The sequence below is a fragment of the Arachis hypogaea genome, chromosome 7 (genome assembly GCF_003086295.3).
Source record: "Arachis hypogaea cultivar Tifrunner chromosome 7, arahy.Tifrunner.gnm2.J5K5, whole genome shotgun sequence".
NCBI lineage: Eukaryota > Viridiplantae > Streptophyta > Magnoliopsida > Fabales > Fabaceae > Arachis > Arachis hypogaea.
This window is the reverse complement of record NC_092042.1, coordinates 72,461,405-72,478,706: the sequence shown is the minus strand read 5'-3', so window position 1 is coordinate 72,478,706 and position 17,302 is coordinate 72,461,405. Positions and strand designations below refer to the sequence as shown.

Below are 17,302 nucleotides of genomic sequence, written 5' to 3'. Positions count from 1 at the left end.
TATATAGAAAATAAAACTTAACAATAAGTTTCTTACATTATTTATTTACATGAATAGTTAACAATCTTACATATTAAATTATTCCATCATTGATTAAATGACCAATATTTCCTTCTCAAGATTCTCAAAGAAATCACATACATCATAATGAGTGGTGAAATTTTCAGCATCATTTGAAACAAAATTTGTTTCTTTTCCTTTGTCATCCTTTTTCAAAGATGCTTGATAAAGATCGACTAGGTGCCTTGGGGGTACGACAGGTACGCGACCAATAGCTCTTTCCACCACAACGAAAACACTTATCCTCCGTTGATTTATTTTGCCCAGAGTTTCTTTCTTTATCCCACTTCTGGTGAGATCCTTTCTTGTGAACATAATTCTTTTTCCTTCCATAATTTTTCTTGTTACTAAAACCTTACCATTTACCTCTTTTGGGGTAATGATTTGCCATATTTGCTTCAGGAAATAGGGCGGCACCAACTGGGCGCGCTTCATGATTTTTTAAGAGCAACTCATTGTTACGTTCAGTAACAAGAAGGCAAGAAATTAGCTCAGAATATTTTTAAATCATTTTTCTCGATACGACTGTTGTAGGAGCACATTCGAGGCATGGAAGGTTGAGAAAGTTTTCTCCAACATATCATTATCAGTTATATTTTTCCCACATAATTTCATTCATGAGGTGATTCGAAACATTGCTGAATTATATTCATAATTCATTTATGGATTTAGAATCTTGTGGACGCAAGTGCGTCTATTCATATTGGATTTGAGGAAGTATCACCGTCTTTTGATGATTATATATTTCTTCAACGTTTTTCCACAGATATGCAGAATCTTTTAATGTGAGATATTCATTTTTCAATCCTTCGTCAAGATGACGACGAAGGAAAATCATGGCGTTTGCTTTATCCTTCTGGGATGTATTATTTTTAGCCTTAATGGTATCTCTAAGATCTATTGAATAAAGATGGATTTTAACATCTAGTATCCATGATAAATAGTTATTTCCAGATATATCAAGAGCATTAAATTTAAGATGAGAGAGTTTCGATATAATGAAAATTTGTTACCTGAGTCTTCCTAAAATTTGATCAGAGTCTCGTGCTAATAACGTGTTGTAAAATAAATAAATAAAAAATATAATAAATATAAAATAAAAAAGTATAAATAAAAGACTCTAGTATTAATATTCACTAATATAATTATCTCACTTTAATAATAGAAATAACTTATTTATTCATTAATATTATATATATTGCAATTTAAGAACCTAAAGAAAAAAAATAAAAAATTACAAAAAAAATATTTTATTATTACTGTGTATTTATTTCAGATTGATACTTTATTTATATATACAAATGATCATTATTTTTCAACTTTCATTAAATTCATCTTTTTTTGAGAATTAACATCCATGTACGTAATGATTCTTATCACAACATGAATAACATTTATCTGCGTAAAACTATTTATCAATCCATATTAAAATTAATTTCTGAATTTTATCACCTAAAAAAAAAGAAAAGGGTAAAGTCTAAACTATGGTTTTGAAAACCGAACCGGACCGACCGGTTTAATCGGAAAAACTAGGAACCAGTCACCTAGTCGGTTCGGGTAAGGTCAGAAACCGTCTGACAAAAAACCGTTAAGAAAATCGGTCAAACCGGCAGTTAACCGGTAAACCGGAAAAACCGTTCGATTTTTTAGCAGTTTTTGGTTTGGATATTAAACTTTAAAACGGCGTCGTTTTGAAGGTAAAAAAAAAAAAGAAACAAGATAAGCTAAACACATGAAAGCCACGAACCCTAATCTCAGTCTCAACTCTCAACTTTCACACTCTCACAAGAGACACCATAGCCACCACGGGTAGACCCACCGTCGCATAGCCACCCACGATGGAGCAGCCCCTCTTCGCCGTCGCATAGCCACCACCATCACCACCACATCCCACTGCCATCGCCACCGCATCCCACATCCCACAGCCCCTCTTCGCCGTCCCACAGCCCCTCTTCGTCATCGCCGAGCTCCTCTCCTCCATCGTCGTCGCCGAGCTTGCCTCCTCCATCGTCTTCCTTACTCGCCGCCGGTAATACTCTGCCTTCCACCTCTCCTCCTATTTAATCGTCGCCTCCTCTTTTCACCTCGCTGCCTTCTGATTTTCTGTGATTGATTTTATGATTTATTAGCTTGTGATTCGTTCATGATTTGTTATCTGTGCTTGATTTTATAATTTTTCTGTTCATGATTTGTTAAGTCTGTGTTCATGTTTTGTTAGCTGTGTTCATGTTTTGTTATCTGGATTCATGATTTGGTATCTGTTCATGATTTGTTATCTGGATTCATGATGAGGTCATCAGAAAAATTCTGTTTGAGTTATTGTTCATGATTTGGTATCTGTCCAGGATTTGTTCATGATGAAATGAGTTACTGCTTCATGATTTTGGTTGCTGAATTCTTTATTTGTTTATTAGTCTGTATTCTTGATTTGAATTCTGAATTATATGAATTAATCATTCTAAAAGTTGGATTTTGGATTTTGGATTTTGTATGTAATTTGTAATTTGGATTTCAGAATTTTGAATTCGGATCAGCTTCTTTAGCCATTGCAAATTTCTCACCCAATTCAATCAATCATGGCATTGTGGAATATGATTGTACATGTTCACACACGTTCTGTCTCAAAGAGATTGTTTTCTAGAATGGTCACATTATATGATCATCATCATTTGCCAGAAAAGATGATTGAGGTATATTTTTATTGTACTATCAATCTTACTATACCTTGATGCAAGCTGTTCAGCAATTATAAGGTTAATTCTTCTATGCTTTGACATGGAGCTATCATGTTTGTAAGTTAGATATTTTGCAGACATGGAGGAGTTGCAGGTAAAACCCGATGAAGATATGGTCAGACGAGTGGCAAATGCCTTTAGAAAACTTGGCGGGTTAAAGTTAGAACAGAAGCTTGGGAAGAAAAAGGTCCATTTAGAAGTTGAAATTGGTGTATTCCAAATTGTTAATGAGGACACCAGTACACCACCACATTCCATTACCTAGGATCTGCTGTTGTTGTCGATTATATTGTTACATTCCTAAACCTACTGTATTAAAGGTTCACTAGTTTGGTTTCTTAACATGTTTAGAGCTTAGCAGCTAACCAATCAGGGGAGGAAAAAAATTATTAGTGCTTCTGGTTTCATTGTAGAAAAAAAATTATATTATACATTAAGAACAAATTGTATCCACCGTGCTTATCTCTCTAATTTTTGGTTCATTGTTATGAGTTCTTATAATTGTGCAGTTGTAATTTTGTCCGTGTTTAACTAGTATACATTAGTCAACTAAACCTTATTAATAAATTTAAAAAAAATTACTAATATCAAAATTTGAGGTATAATACTTTTTAGTCTCACGTTGAAGTATAACTCTAAAATTATTTTCATATTAAATTTTTTTGACTTAGAAATTATTAAATTTAAAATTATATATTAAATTTTTAATAATTTTATTTAATATTTAATTAAACCGATTGAACTCCAATTGAACCCCAGTCGAACCACTAAATCGGTGAACCATTTACCTCATCGATTCATTGACCGGTTTGGTTTTCGCAACCTTGGTCTAAACTCTAAAGTCTCAATCCAATTTATTGTCAACCCAAATTACGGAGTGGCCCATACGAGTATTAGGGTTCCGCATTTCACGAAAGGCAGCCCTATAAATTCGACAAACGAGGGTTTTACATCATTACCATCAGGTTTCTGAACCTGTGAAATCCGCCATTGTTCCTGGAAAACGTGAGAACCTTCGTCAGCCAACATGAGAGCTAAGGTAAAACCTTTCTTTCGATTTCAGTTTTGGAGTTGTGATGGATTTTGTGTAATTTTTTCCCGAAAAAATTGTTTGTATTTAGTGTTTTTAACTCTTTCAGTTTTCTTTTGGTTAAAGGATCGGAGGTCGATTGGGATTTTAAAATCTTGTAAAAAAGTTATTATCTTTGTTAATGGATGAGTTGCAGATGAACTCGTTATGAAACCTGGAATGATAATACGATGTTTGCTTTATTTAGTTGTTTGTTTTTGATCTGGAAAAGTAAATTATATCCTTTTTTTTCTTGTTTATGGGTATTATATTTCGATTTTTTTTTTTTATAAATCTTTGCTTTTCGGAATTGATTCTTGAACACAATATTCGTGTATTATGAACTTCTTTATTTATTCCTGAAGTGTCATTGTCATCTGATTTGTTTTAAAATATTTATCTAGACCTGCCAGACAAATTTGAGAAAAAATTTCTTTTGAGAAAATATGTGGAAAACCAATGCGTTAATTTAGAATTTTCGTAGATGTGATTGAATGTTGTTCACTTTGAGATGCCAGTGGAGGTGTTTGATTTTTATTGGTTATGTTAGCATTAACTCCTGTTGGTTATGGTTAGGCACTTAGGCTTGATTTTTAGGTTCTGTACTGTGCTTGTAATGTGCTAGCATGCTGATTATTGTTTCAGCTTTTGACTGTCTTCAAGCTGAAAATGGATGTGATTTCTTAACATGCATTAAAAGATATATTTTTGTATCTTTAGTAAACACCCAAATTGGTCCCAACAAATTTTTATTATTCTAGAAGTCCTTGAGATGGATTGGTCCCGTTAAGGGGACTAAATTATTTTTTAATGATATTTTTCGAGACCTACTTGTCTTGTAAGAAAATTTGTTAGGAACTTATTTGTCTATCACGTATGTTAAAAATATTATTGAAAGTGATGGAAGGACCAATCTTTCGTATCTGGAATTTGTTGGGACCAATTTTGGTGTTCACTCTTTGTATCGCACTTGTGTGAAATTCGAAATTTTCATTGTAAATAATTGAAGATAATTTAAGGTATATTCTTATTTGTTCTCTGATGCCAACTTTGCTGGTAGTCTCTATTTGTTTTGCACTTGATTGAATTGTCATTGTGGAGCGTTTTGTTAACTGTTAAGTAAATTGAGCTGCATTAATGTTATTGTTGAGCTTAATGATTGGCATGTAACATAAGAGTACAGAAAATTGGGCCTGTTGCCAAGGCTAAAGATGAAACCTGATAACTATTATTATCATGTGTACTTACTCCTTAGTTTGTGTTTTTGCATTTCTTGTAGTCTAACAAAATGTTTTTATTCACCAGTGGAAGAAGAAGCGCATGAGGAGATTGAAGAGGAAGCGCCGAAAGATGAGACAGAGATCTAAGTAGAGGCTTGTATTCCGAATGAGACTAGCTTCTTCCACCTGATGTAAGACTGGCCTCTGGTCTTCTAAGGCTGTTATGCATAGGGGAAGGGGGTTCTCTCTAGACTTTTAGTTTAGCAGTATTGAAATTAAAGACTTATTATGAGTGTGTTTAGCTGTAATTCTGACAGTTTTTGGTATTAAAACATGTACTGAGTACTTGTTTTTCTATATTTATTGGTATCTGAATGACTTATATTAGTATTTCTATTTCTCTGAGTTGCATGAAGATCTATTTATTTTCTTCTTTGTGCTAGGCTTGGTATTTTTTTGCCATCATTTTCATTTTGAACATAAGGATGGAAGCTGCAACTGCCACCATGCTTATTGCAAGCCTCCTGAAGCTTCAACCTGCTGCGCCACGCTGGTGCCTGCAGGCTCACCTCTATTGTCAATCATTTTTTTTACCCCCTCCTTTTACATCTTCAATTCTCATGGCTGTTTCCCAATTCTACCTGTCCATTTTTTTTACATTCTCATGGTTGGTTGAATTGGGATAGTGAAAAAGAAGAAAGATGTGGATGTTATTTGTGGAGTTCTATAATTAAGCTTTTCAATATTGAAGTCGAGCTCAACGAAAATGCTAGACTTGGGAGGGGTAACGATCTGACAAGCAATAGTGGTGCCATGCTTTCACTGAAAAGAGGGATGAAAAGTGGAAGATAACACGTGCCGTGGTCTTGCACAAGTGAACATGAAAACAAACACATATGAGCAAAGATGCTTTAAGTGATGTTTTATTGAAATTTTGGCTGAAAAACCTAATGAGAACTTGCTAGCTTCTCTATTTTAGGTTTAACAGTGTTGGTGTATATCCAATGGGATGGAAAATTTTGTTCTCATTTATCTCCTTCCTCACCAAGTGTTTTGAGCATCAAGGAATAGGATCTTTGGTTGAAAACATTTTAACAATAGACGAATCTGTTGAAATTTCATCATAAGATCTACAATTATAGATTTGTTCATAATGCATAACACAACAATTTCCTTGAAGTAAACCACCGTAATTGCTGAAGACAGTTGTTAAGGATATGCATATAATACAAGAATCTAATCTCTTTTAGCTTCTCTCTCCCATTAGCGTGTATTTAGTCATGGTACTTAGCAATTTGCAACCATGCATTTGCATACGCACAAGTGAGACTAAAGTATTACGAGGATAATTAGGAGGGTAATGTTATGAAGAGTAATGTTTTGGTGAAGAGAGAAGATTATTTTCTTTAGTAAACAAAAAATCACTAAAAAAAATTATCATGTGTATTACACGTTTGTAAAAATCTTCATTCTTTGCCCAATTCAACTCTTCACCAAAAAAATCCCCTAATTAGGAAGGTTGTAGTATCTACCTAATCATGTTTTTAGGTTTATGTTCTTGATTTGCATCCTATAATTGTATTCAAATATTAATCTTAGGGCAATTGAGCTTCTTTCAATTGGTATGTTGTTGTCATGTCAAATAGGAACTATTACCAAAACTAAAATGCTTAATTTCACTGCCTGGAATCAACAACACTCCTCTTCAGGCAATTGCTTCATGCCTTCATAACAAGTATCAGTGTCAAGAACTCAAGATCACACTATTGTTCACATAAACTGCCGAATCACTAAGTGATGATCAGCTCTCATCCTTCATGTTCTGGCAAATGGAAGGAGAATATAAAATAAAAATTACTAAAAAATATGCAGCATTGCATTGGTCAAGTTATCATGTTAGCTGCATATACACAACAAACCAAAAATACCAATTATTCAAACAAGTAACTAAGATGCTTTAATTAACCAAACCAATGTTAGTTCTGTACTAGTGTCTTACTCTTCAACTCTGAACATCAATAAAATCAAAATTCAAGCATCATGGAACTTCCTTTAACTTAATCATAGGTAATCAAGTACCCAGGCAAAGAAAACTAGTCAAGACCCTACTTACTTTCTGTTATATACTTTGATGGTATATGTCTTTACATTCATTCCTTGAAGTCATACTGCATAGAAAGTCTTTCAAAAGTGCTTTGGCTCAGAGCTTCTTTCAAATATAATGCTTTCGAAATCTCCGCTGCCATATCCATTTCTCCATCGAAAGCGAGCCCTTCAACAATAATGGTATAGGTTGTCTCATTAGGCACACATCCTTTATTGATCATCATCTGAACTATCTGCATTGCCGTGTCTGTTCTTCGAGATTTGCAAAATCCAAGTATAAGTGCATTGTAGTTATCAACATCAGGAGTATAGCCATTTTCCTCCAAGATCCTAAATATCTCAATGGCCCCGTCTAGCATTCCCTCCCTACACATTCCTCTTACCAAAGATGAATACGTATAGGAATCTGATACGAATCCATACTTTGTCATTTCATATAACATTTGAAAAGCTGGATATGTGTTCCCTTTCCTACACAGGCTTGAAATCACAGTTTTGTAAAACTCATGCATAGTGTAGTTTTGTTTATTACCCAAGCTTTGAATTATAAAGAATGCCTCCTGCACCTTCCCCTCCTCACAGAGTGTCGCAATAGCATTGTATGTACCTTCATTAGGTTGACAACGTCGATAAATCATTTGGTCTAGACACTGAACTACAAGATCCACTTTCCCTTCCTTGCATAGACGGGAAATAATCGGATTATAGCTTGTAGCCGTCATCTTGAATCCACTCCGTATCATTTCATCTAAAACTTCGAAAGCTTGTTCTGTTTTCCCCCGGAGCGAAAGAGAAGTGATTAATATGTTATAAGTAACTACCGAGGGAGACTGGCCTTCTTTAACCATCTCTGCCAAAAGCTCATTCGCCTCCTGCCATCGCCCATCATAGCACAAACTCCTTAGCAAAATGTTATAACTCACAACACTCGGACTTAATCCTTTTGCAGGAAACTCCCGAAAGAACCGAATAGCTTCTTCAATTCTACCTTCCTTGCACAATCCAGTTAACAAAACATTGTAACTAACCAAATTAAGCTCTCCACCCTTGGCAATTATCTCATCTAGGAGATTCATGGCTTTGTCTACTCCCCGTTCCTTATAAGCAGCTTCGAGCAAGGAACAATACGTGAATGCATTTGGCACCAGCCCCTTCTTGATTAGCCGATCCAAAAGCTGCAAGCTTTGGTTCAAATTCCCATGCATACAAAGCCCTTTAACCAGCGTGTTATAAGTAACAGTATTAGTTGGAAAACCATGTGCCTCCATTTTCTCAACCAACTGCATTGCATAGCCAACATTCCCTCTCTTGCACAAATAATTCACCAAGAATGTGTACGAAGACGCATCAGGTATAACGCCGGAACCTACTGTCATCTCCATCACCCTAACAGCTTTCCTAGACTTATTTGCCTTGCAAAGATCATACAAAAGCTGCGTTACTTGAATTACATCAGGCTTGTGTCCCTTCTCCACCATATATTCCAACTGAAGAAATGCATCGTTCATCCTAAGCTCCTTACTCTTCTGGTCACTCTTCCCAACCCTCCAATTGGGAAGTGTGAAAACAGCATCTTTTGGGGAAACTGTGACTTGGGTTGATGCCAAAACTCTGGAAAAACCCTTGTTAAGCGACAAAGAATGGAAATTTGGGGCATGGGAATGGAAGAAACCAGGAGCATTTCTTTTTGCTTTTGCATGAAAATTCGCAGCAGGGGACACTGTGTTCAGCAGTGAAGCCATGATTGAAGTAGCAGCAATGATGGTAAAAACTAGTTAAACTTTGCATATGGAAACCAAACAAATAATAATAAAAATAAAATCAACGATTCAACATTTGGGGTTGGTTTTTCTAGGCAAGAAATCACAGCTACTACGAATGGTTTTGCTGTCAGATTACACTAAGTATCAATCCTTCACAAGAACGAAGAAAAAGAGATATCAGTGAGAAAAATGCAAAAAGAAAATTTTAAAAAGGGACTTGGTCTTTGTGATTGAGCAGCTTCACCTTTGTCCCGACCATAGCCACGCTTTTTCCGTGTTATCCGAAGTTGTTCTGTTTCCACGTATTGTGCCTGTGAAAACCTAAAACGCAAGTTCGGGTTGAAAATCCAACAGGCCCTTGAGTAAAAGTGTAAAACAAAACCCGTTTCACTTTTCGCTACCTCACCAAGTAACGGATAAATTTGAGATTTGACTCATTTGAGAACAACTGAAAATTAGTCAATAATAACATAATAAGATGTTAGAGGCTAATTTTTTCTTTGGATATTATAAAATGAGTAGTGCGTAATACGGTGATATTACATTAATTTGGTGTAATGCATACGGACTTGTCACAAAAAATTGTGATAATAATTTGGGAAGAGGACAAAAAATATATCAAAATGTCACTAACAATTTGAAGTAGGACAAAATTTTTTCTTCTATAAAAACGACAGTCTCACAATTTTTTTTATTGGTAATGTCGGTTTCTTTTTTTTAATTAGATTTTTTTTTTAATTTATAAACGTGAGTAACGATTTCTAAAATCTCTTCTTTATATAAAAAGAGTTCGTGAATATAATTTCTTGAGATTGTATATCTCTTGAAATTGCATATCTCTTCTCTTTTTAATTCTATTTTTTTTGCTTTTTTTTTTTTTTATATGTTGGTATTTTTTTATTCATTTTAGTTATATAGTTATTTATTTTTATGACTATAGTATTTAGTTAATTCGTTTTATTTATTAAAAAAATGATTTTTATAATAAAAAATACAAATTATTTCTTTAATAACTAAAATAATTAAATTATTTATTTTAAAATAAAATCCCATACCTCTCTAGGGTTCTATATAATTTTTCGAAGTTTGCAATTTGACTCATTTGAATGATTTCCACGGTTTATCTGAAATCCTGTGGCATGGCGGTGTTTCAACTTCCACTAAGGCCTCACGCGGAACGCACGCTGAGCTTCTCGAAAAGGCCCAAATAGAGTATTCTTCCCTTCTTTGTTCTTCACACAAACTCGAAGAACAGTGTGTATAGTTTAATGAACGATTGCAGTTCCACAATGAAACCAATCAACAGTCGTTCCATCAGTGTGCAAATTCAAACCCTCCATCAACGTCTCCTTCATGCCTTGAACCTCGGAACCAGGTTCCAACTCAAACCGCAGCTCCTCTGTTAATCTCTGGCTCTCTTCATGCTATTGTGTTTTCAATACCTAATTGGTGTTATGAAATCTTCGTAAAGAATTATTTTGATGCCCCACGTTCCTTCTGAAGACCAATTTGGACGTTTGCTCTTCATTTAAATTCTGCCTGAAGGGATTAATAATAGTGGTTGTTGTTTAGAATATTGTTATTTGTTCCTGAATTTTTATTTAGTTATTTATTTTTCGCTCTGTGAAATGTGAATTGTGGCAGATATTTTGATGAGAAGACAAATACTTGGAAGTGGCAATGCGCTAACATTGAAGTGCAGAAGAATGTTCTTCGGTCAATTAATGCATTTCTTGATTCTATCTCAGGAGATGCACGTGCCACGCGTCATACTATTGTAAAGGTTTGGGACTTGCAAATTTTATTTTCTTTTGCTATAATCATGCATTGTATGAACATATAAACTTGGATTTTCTGCCAATTTACTGAACTTCTTAAATATACGTGATATCTTTTATTTTTGTTTTTGTTTTCATAGATGGATTTATACTTTATACAGTGTTGACCTTGGCCTGATGTTTGAGATTCAATCACATTGAAACAGTAATTTCTTGTGTTATGAACTTATGATTTTTCAGGAATCTGTATCTGATGTTTTGGGAGCTTTATTATGTATTCTTGAAGGCAAAAGTGGTCCCTTATTAAGCATGGCATCAAATGTTGCAGTGAAGTTAGTTAGTATTTTGCCGAATTCACTATTGCAATCTCGTATAGTGGAACTTGTCTGTTGCCTATCATCCTTAATCTCTTCGCACCAAGTAGAGGTTGCAATAGATTGTGCTAATGCCTTGAATTTGGTGGTCTCTAATTTGAGTGCTACAAGTGAGAGGACAGTTATGGAAGCCCTCAAAGACACAGCGATTGCCAGTCATATTGTTGGAAATATAAAAGACTTTGCTGGTGGTGCAAAAAAAATTGAGTATTTTGAACAGATGGGTTCACTATTGAGCACAATCCTGTGGCGGTGGCCTCAATCTAGGTTCCCTGTTTCGAGTGATGTTAAACTTATGAAAGCTTTAGCAGACATGCACATGGTGACAGATAGTTCTGTTAAACTTGTACTTTTAAAGATGTACACATCTTTAGGTATTAACATATCCCTGAACCTTCCCCCGATGTATAATGATGCTTCCTTTATTGTCTTCCATTATTTATGTAAACTAATTTACTATTTGTTTTACCAGCTTTATGCGATTTTGTAGCCAAAAAACTTATAGAAGATGGAGTATTTGTAGAGATGGTTGTGCAGGCCATGGAAAAATCAAACCCTCAGGTTGTTCGAATAGAGGGGTTTAAGCTCGCTCGATGTCTATTGGTAATAAACTAATAATTCATATTCTCTCTAATAAACATTCCAGTATATATAGTATTGTCACTAACAAAGTAGTTTTGATGCTTAGAGATGCCAAGAGAATTTCATACGTATGAGGAATTTGTGTGGTGATGCACTTGTCAATGCCATAATTTGTGGGATGAGAGAAACAGGATTGAGTTCCAAAAAGGGAGGGATCAACCATGGTTCCTTATTATTGGAAGCATGTCAATTGGGTCTAATTACCCGTTGGGATGGTGATCATCATATCAGGTTTTGGGAACATGGTATTGATAGAGTCCTCCTTAATCTTGTACTAGAAAATATTCAAGATAAGTCATCTGAGCATGTCTTGTCTTTGGAAGAACAGATATCCACAGCAAACAAGAGTTTAAAATCTAATTATCATCTTGGTCTGAGGAGTTATCTGTGGGACATTCTTGGGTGCCTTATGATACATTGTGGAGAAAATTTCAACCCTTATACCTATGGAAGTGAGCTCCACATCAACACACTAATTACGTGTGCATGGTAAATTATATTCCTTCTATAATCATTTCTTGAGACTTTAATATGATTGTTAGCATTGATACTATGCCTTGATTTTTTTTTGTGCTTTCTAAATTTGCTAATTCGAGTCTCCTTTTCCTGTAGTCTGACTTTTGTTGACACAATTCAAAAATGGTGCCGAATATGTCAAAATGATGTTGATGATAATTTCCAAAGTGAACCAGTATCAAGGGCTGTATTAATGATGATTTATTCTCCATGTAATCACATTTCTTCACATGCAAGGCTTGTATTATCTGATAGAATGAAAGTAATAGGTATTCCGAGCTTGAAAAGCTTAATACATACTCTAGATTACACATCGTCCCTGGCAAGCTATGGGTCATCCGATAAACTTCAACTTGTTATTAACTTGATTGGGTTAAATTCTCTCTCAAGTTTACCTGAATATCAAAAATGTATCATTGAAAGCAAAGCAATGAAAGCAGTTGTTCTTATTGTCAAACGATGTTTAAGTAATGACATTCATATGGAAAGGCCTAGCATGGCTCCTCATTTGCTTACATCATTTCATGAAAGGTCATGTTGCTGCATTGATAAAGAAGATTGGGAAGGTTCCAATGTGCTCCTTTTTTATGGTTTGTGGGCCTTGTCTTCATTTGTTCATCAGTGTAGCCTTTTACAAGATCATACTCAGAAATTCACCACAGCAGTGACATACATTAAAGCTCAATTACTCAACAAGCTTCATGAGACTTGTAGTAGCACCTGTTTAAGTCCTGGAGTGAGATGGTATGCTTCATATATTCTAAGCTATTTTGGATGTTATGGTTTCCCTAATGAATTAGCAAAATGGATTGGGAAATCCCTTAATCAGGAAGAATATGCGGATTTGCGACTCATTGTGGCAAATGGGGCTTCTGTCAATGTTAATGGTGTTATTCTTGCTGTCAGATGTCCATCGCTTCTGCCTCGTGAAATCTTGACTAGTAGCAAGAATTGTGAAGAGGGAACAGATAAATATGGAGAGACTATGAGAGAGGTTCGTTTATCTGCTCATGTTGATTATGAAGCATTGGTGCTGTTGTTGGAATATGTTTACTTGGGATGCTTGCAGGCAGAGGAAGACATGGTAAAAAAGTTGAAAATTCTTGCTAAACGCTGCAATCTGCAGCCCTTTCTGCAACTACTCTATAGACAATGTCCTGAGTGGGGCACACCTTTCCCCTGCTTGAATCTTACTTCAGCTCTCAATTCTGTTGGAAGTTGTTTTTCGTATGGTTTGCTTCTTGATCAGCTTCTTATATACATTTAGAATAGCATGTGATTGGTGTAATCTTGTGTTTTCTTTTTCTTATGTCTATTTCAATCTTTATTTATCTCAAATTTTCATTTTTTTTAGTTGATATAGATATTTTGTTGTTCATTCTATATATTACAACTTCTAATGGATATTCTGTTACTGAAAGGGCAATAATCCTTTAAATAGTTTCTGACATAGGATAATATTTAGTCATTAATTTGAACTTGCTAACTAGTCATTCCTAACTTAGATGTTGCTAATATTTGTTTCAAATGAGTTTTGAAGAGGAATTCTAATTATATCGATTTCTCTTTTCAGGGATGTCATATTGGAAGCTGAAACAAATGAACTTGTTGGGTGGACATGCAATTTTTGTTCTAACTCGGTGCCACATTCGCATGTTCACAAAGTTATATTGCAGTCTGGCTGTGAATATTTACAAGGTTTATTCCGATCAGGAATGCAAGAGAGGTGATTATCAAATTGCTCTCCTATATAATCTGGAATTTGAGAGTTTATATTTCTTTTACTTTAAAGCTTTTCTAATATGCAAATTGTAAAAATTACATCCCGGTATTTAAATTAAGTTCTGTGTTTGCTCCTTTGCCTTATTGAGGCTAGAACTCATGAACATTGAAATACACGATCATATAATAGAATTGGTAAATGGAAATAATCATTAAGCTAACAACCAAAAAATGTATATGAATGCATGTTTAAAAAAGATGACCAATCGAGGGAAAAAGTCAAAAACAGAAGTTAATGGTGAAAGATAGAACGAGAGCATAGTGTATGCTCAGGGCTAACTCAATTTTTTCCTGGAAAAGAACAGTGAATTTTTCCCGATATTCCCTGCTTCCCAAATATGACAGTGCAGCGGTTACATACTGAGTGAGGAAGCTGTGGTCCGCATTCGATGCTGCTGCAGATCCTTCTCTATCTTCGCAGCATATTGTCTCCTCTTCGAAGACTTTAATAAAATCCCTTAGTACCCCTTGGGTTTCTATCATAAGGGAAGATGTGATTGTATGCTTTTATGTCATTCTAAGTGGGCAAAGGTTGATGACTTGATGTAAACTGTTCGGTGTTTATATACTGGTTAAGGCCCTGCCTCTGTGCAACTATTCTCCACACAAATATTTTCTAATATAATAGTGTTTGATACAGGAAGATGCATGTTCTTGCTTGTAAAGTTATAAATAATTTTATACCAGAATTGGTTGGAAGTGACTTATTTGGGAATCATGTTCAGTGTTGTCACTTTTTGCATTATGTACATATATTCTAAGTGCATTTGAACTCTCAAGTTTTCATGTTTAGGGCTTCATGGCCGATTATGCAAGGATTTTTTTCGGTTTCTGATAAGAATCTGTATGAGCCTTCTCTGGTTGCTATAATTTTTGTTGCCTTTATCATTTTCATTTATTCTATGTTTCCCTTGCGGTTTGTCTTCAATCTCGAATTATTTTTGCAGTCATTCACAAGTCATCAAGGTTGCTATTAGCTGGGAAGCATTGATCAAACTAGTACAGTGGTTTTATTCCAATAATCTGCCAAATCCTCCCGCTGGATGTTTGTGGGATAATATGGATGATGAACAAAAGCTATTCAATCTGCAACCATATGTGGAACTTAATTGGCTTGCTGAGTTTTGGATGTTGGAAAGTATTCAGGAAGCTAGTTGGAATGTGATTGTGTCTTGCCTTGATTCTGCCAGGCACTTGTCTGCTAGGATAATCAAAATGGCATACAATCTCTCTTTGTGGAAGTTGGTTGACATTGCAGCGAATTTCATGGCTCCTTCATATCGTCAATTACGAGATTCTAGTGATCTTGAAGAATTTGATGAAGCTTTAGTTCACTTAATTTATTCTGCTTCTATTCGGTTCGCACAAGAAGGTGGAAATTGCTCTAGGTGATTTGTAGATATGGGAGATTCAAGAGATGTGTTGGGAGACACTATATCAGCTGAAAATTGTATTTCCTGTTTAGGTCTGCTGACTAACTTTTTTAGACGGTTATTTTAAGTGTATTAGTTGAGTGAGAAGATAAAGAGCAATAAAAAAAAGAGCAGCCCGGTGCACAAGCATCTTGCGTTAGCACAGGATCCAGGGAAGGACTATGCAAGATGCGTTATCATGTGGGATGGGATTTTATTCATGCATCTATCTCAATCTGTTTTGGCAACTAGAGGAGTAATGGACCTTAGTTGAATCTTGTCTTTCAATCAATTCTTTGTGGTGTTACAGGTCAAGGCTCGGAGTCAAAATCATTCAAATAGATGATCACTTATACCTTCCTCAACTTTATTGGTATGTATTTTGTATAATCAATGCATTCTAGCTAGTTATGATTGTTATGTCAAATTGTCAATAGCTTTACCGAATGCAAGTTATGTGCTTCAAGAAACTTTTTATCCTGTTTTAGCTACACGGTATGTCATATGCTAACAAATTCATACCTCCCTAAGATTTTATATGATAAAAAGTTCATAATTGTAGATAGATGAAGGTGGACACGCTTTCCTCATTAAAATTAGGCTGTGATGTATTCATTCTAAGTAGGATACAAAAATTAAACTTTGCCCATGTTGTGCAAGGAATTGGTTTGTGTTTTCTATTTGTTCCAAAACAAAGTGTATTGATTGCTTTTGCTTTTCCATGCCAAAAAGTGCAACAAGGGACTGGAAAAACTTCAAGTGGTTTCTCAAAATTAACGTGATTGATGAGGCCGAGAATTGGAATATGTTTATGCATTAAAATAGATTAGTAAAATCATTTCCTTGAACTTTAATTGTTTGAATAGCATTCTTGCTTATTGTAATTATTTTTGTTTATTTGGTTTTGATTGGATAACATGCTGCATAGGTTATTTACTTAGAAAGGGAACTATATTAAAATTATTAAAATGAAACTAACTAAAATGAAACTAATTCTGTTGATGTATTTGAATACGTGGAGCTACACCAATGATATCTGTAAGTGTTGAGGGAAAAAAGAAACACACTAAAGAAAAAAAACAAACAAACAAACAAACAAAAGACATGACTCGCATTATCACACTAGTTCAGGTTGAATATTTATCGATTCTTGTGAGATTCTCATTTCCCTGTAGTTTTTAACTCTGTTGGCTGTTTCAGGTATCTGGTAATTAATTCAAACTTGGAAGCCTGCCAGTGTATCAAGATTGGAACAAAAGTTGATTTTGTTGCATGCTATTTTATTGCCAAACATATTTTAGACCATGCTGAAGACTGAAGTAGTGTACCATCAGAAAGTTTCGTGAATGATGAGGTTCTTGTAGTGTAGAGGAAGAATGTGGTTTATTAAGTGTTTCTTGGAGATATACTCCTTCAATGTATATAAATCTAAATAACAGAAATAGTGGTTCACACAAACTACATATAATTACAGTGTAATTAATATCTTGTCAAATGTTGAGACACTTCCTTCATGATGTAACTCATTAACACTTCACAAGTGTGCTTAGTCCTACAACTTTGACCTTTGACCTTGATAGAAAACAATAATGTACTATGAATGACGGAGATTTTGTTAAATTGTCGTTAGATATATTCTAGATACGATATTTATTCAATAATCATTTAATATGTATGTGTTTTGTATTTAATTGGGTTCTAATATACAATAAAAAATTAATAATGTTTTGTATTCAAGTGGTTTTATTAATTAAATTCAACCAAGTGATTTAGAGTCATCTGTCACACCATTTATAACAGACTTAACATAAATCTTTCTTTTTTCGTTCCTCTTCAAAGTAAACA

At 34.7% G+C, this 17,302-nt stretch overlaps 2 protein-coding genes and 1 long non-coding RNA gene across 4 annotated transcripts; 2 read left to right on the top strand and 1 right to left on the bottom strand.

Moving 5' to 3' along the window:
* The first annotated feature begins 3,576 nt into the window (after positions 1-3,576).
* On the top strand, positions 3,577-5,480 carry LOC112703403 (uncharacterized). Its single transcript, XR_003154599.3, has 2 exons — positions 3,577-3,834; positions 5,170-5,480. It is a non-coding gene; the product is annotated as an uncharacterized lncRNA (long non-coding RNA).
* A 1,199-nt stretch (positions 5,481-6,679) lies between these two features.
* Positions 6,680-9,393, bottom strand: LOC112703402 (uncharacterized). Its single transcript, XM_072199620.1, has 2 exons — positions 7,198-9,393; positions 6,680-6,906 (listed from the first exon to the last, which is right to left on the bottom strand). The coding sequence occupies exon 1, from the start codon at positions 8,930-8,932 to the stop codon at positions 7,235-7,237; it is 1,698 nt and encodes a 565-aa protein (XP_072055721.1). The 5' UTR covers positions 8,933-9,393; the 3' UTR covers positions 6,680-6,906; positions 7,198-7,234.
* Positions 9,394-9,649: 256 nt separating this feature from the next.
* LOC112703401 (BTB/POZ domain-containing protein At1g04390) lies at positions 9,650-17,077 on the top strand. Of its 2 annotated transcripts, none has more exons than XM_072199619.1 (9): positions 9,650-10,328; positions 10,598-10,736; positions 10,972-11,479; positions 11,578-11,708; positions 11,794-12,236; positions 12,360-13,490; positions 13,837-13,989; positions 14,993-15,830; positions 16,658-17,077. In XM_072199619.1, the coding sequence occupies exons 1-8, from the start codon at positions 10,222-10,224 to the stop codon at positions 15,435-15,437; spliced, it is 3,057 nt and encodes a 1,018-aa protein (XP_072055720.1). In that variant the 5' UTR covers positions 9,650-10,221; the 3' UTR covers positions 15,438-15,830; positions 16,658-17,077. The 2 variants fall into 2 exon arrangements, with proteins under 2 accessions (XP_072055720.1, XP_025610609.1); XM_025754824.3 differs by having other exon boundaries at positions 12,360-13,495.
* Positions 17,078-17,302: the final 225 nt, after the last annotated feature.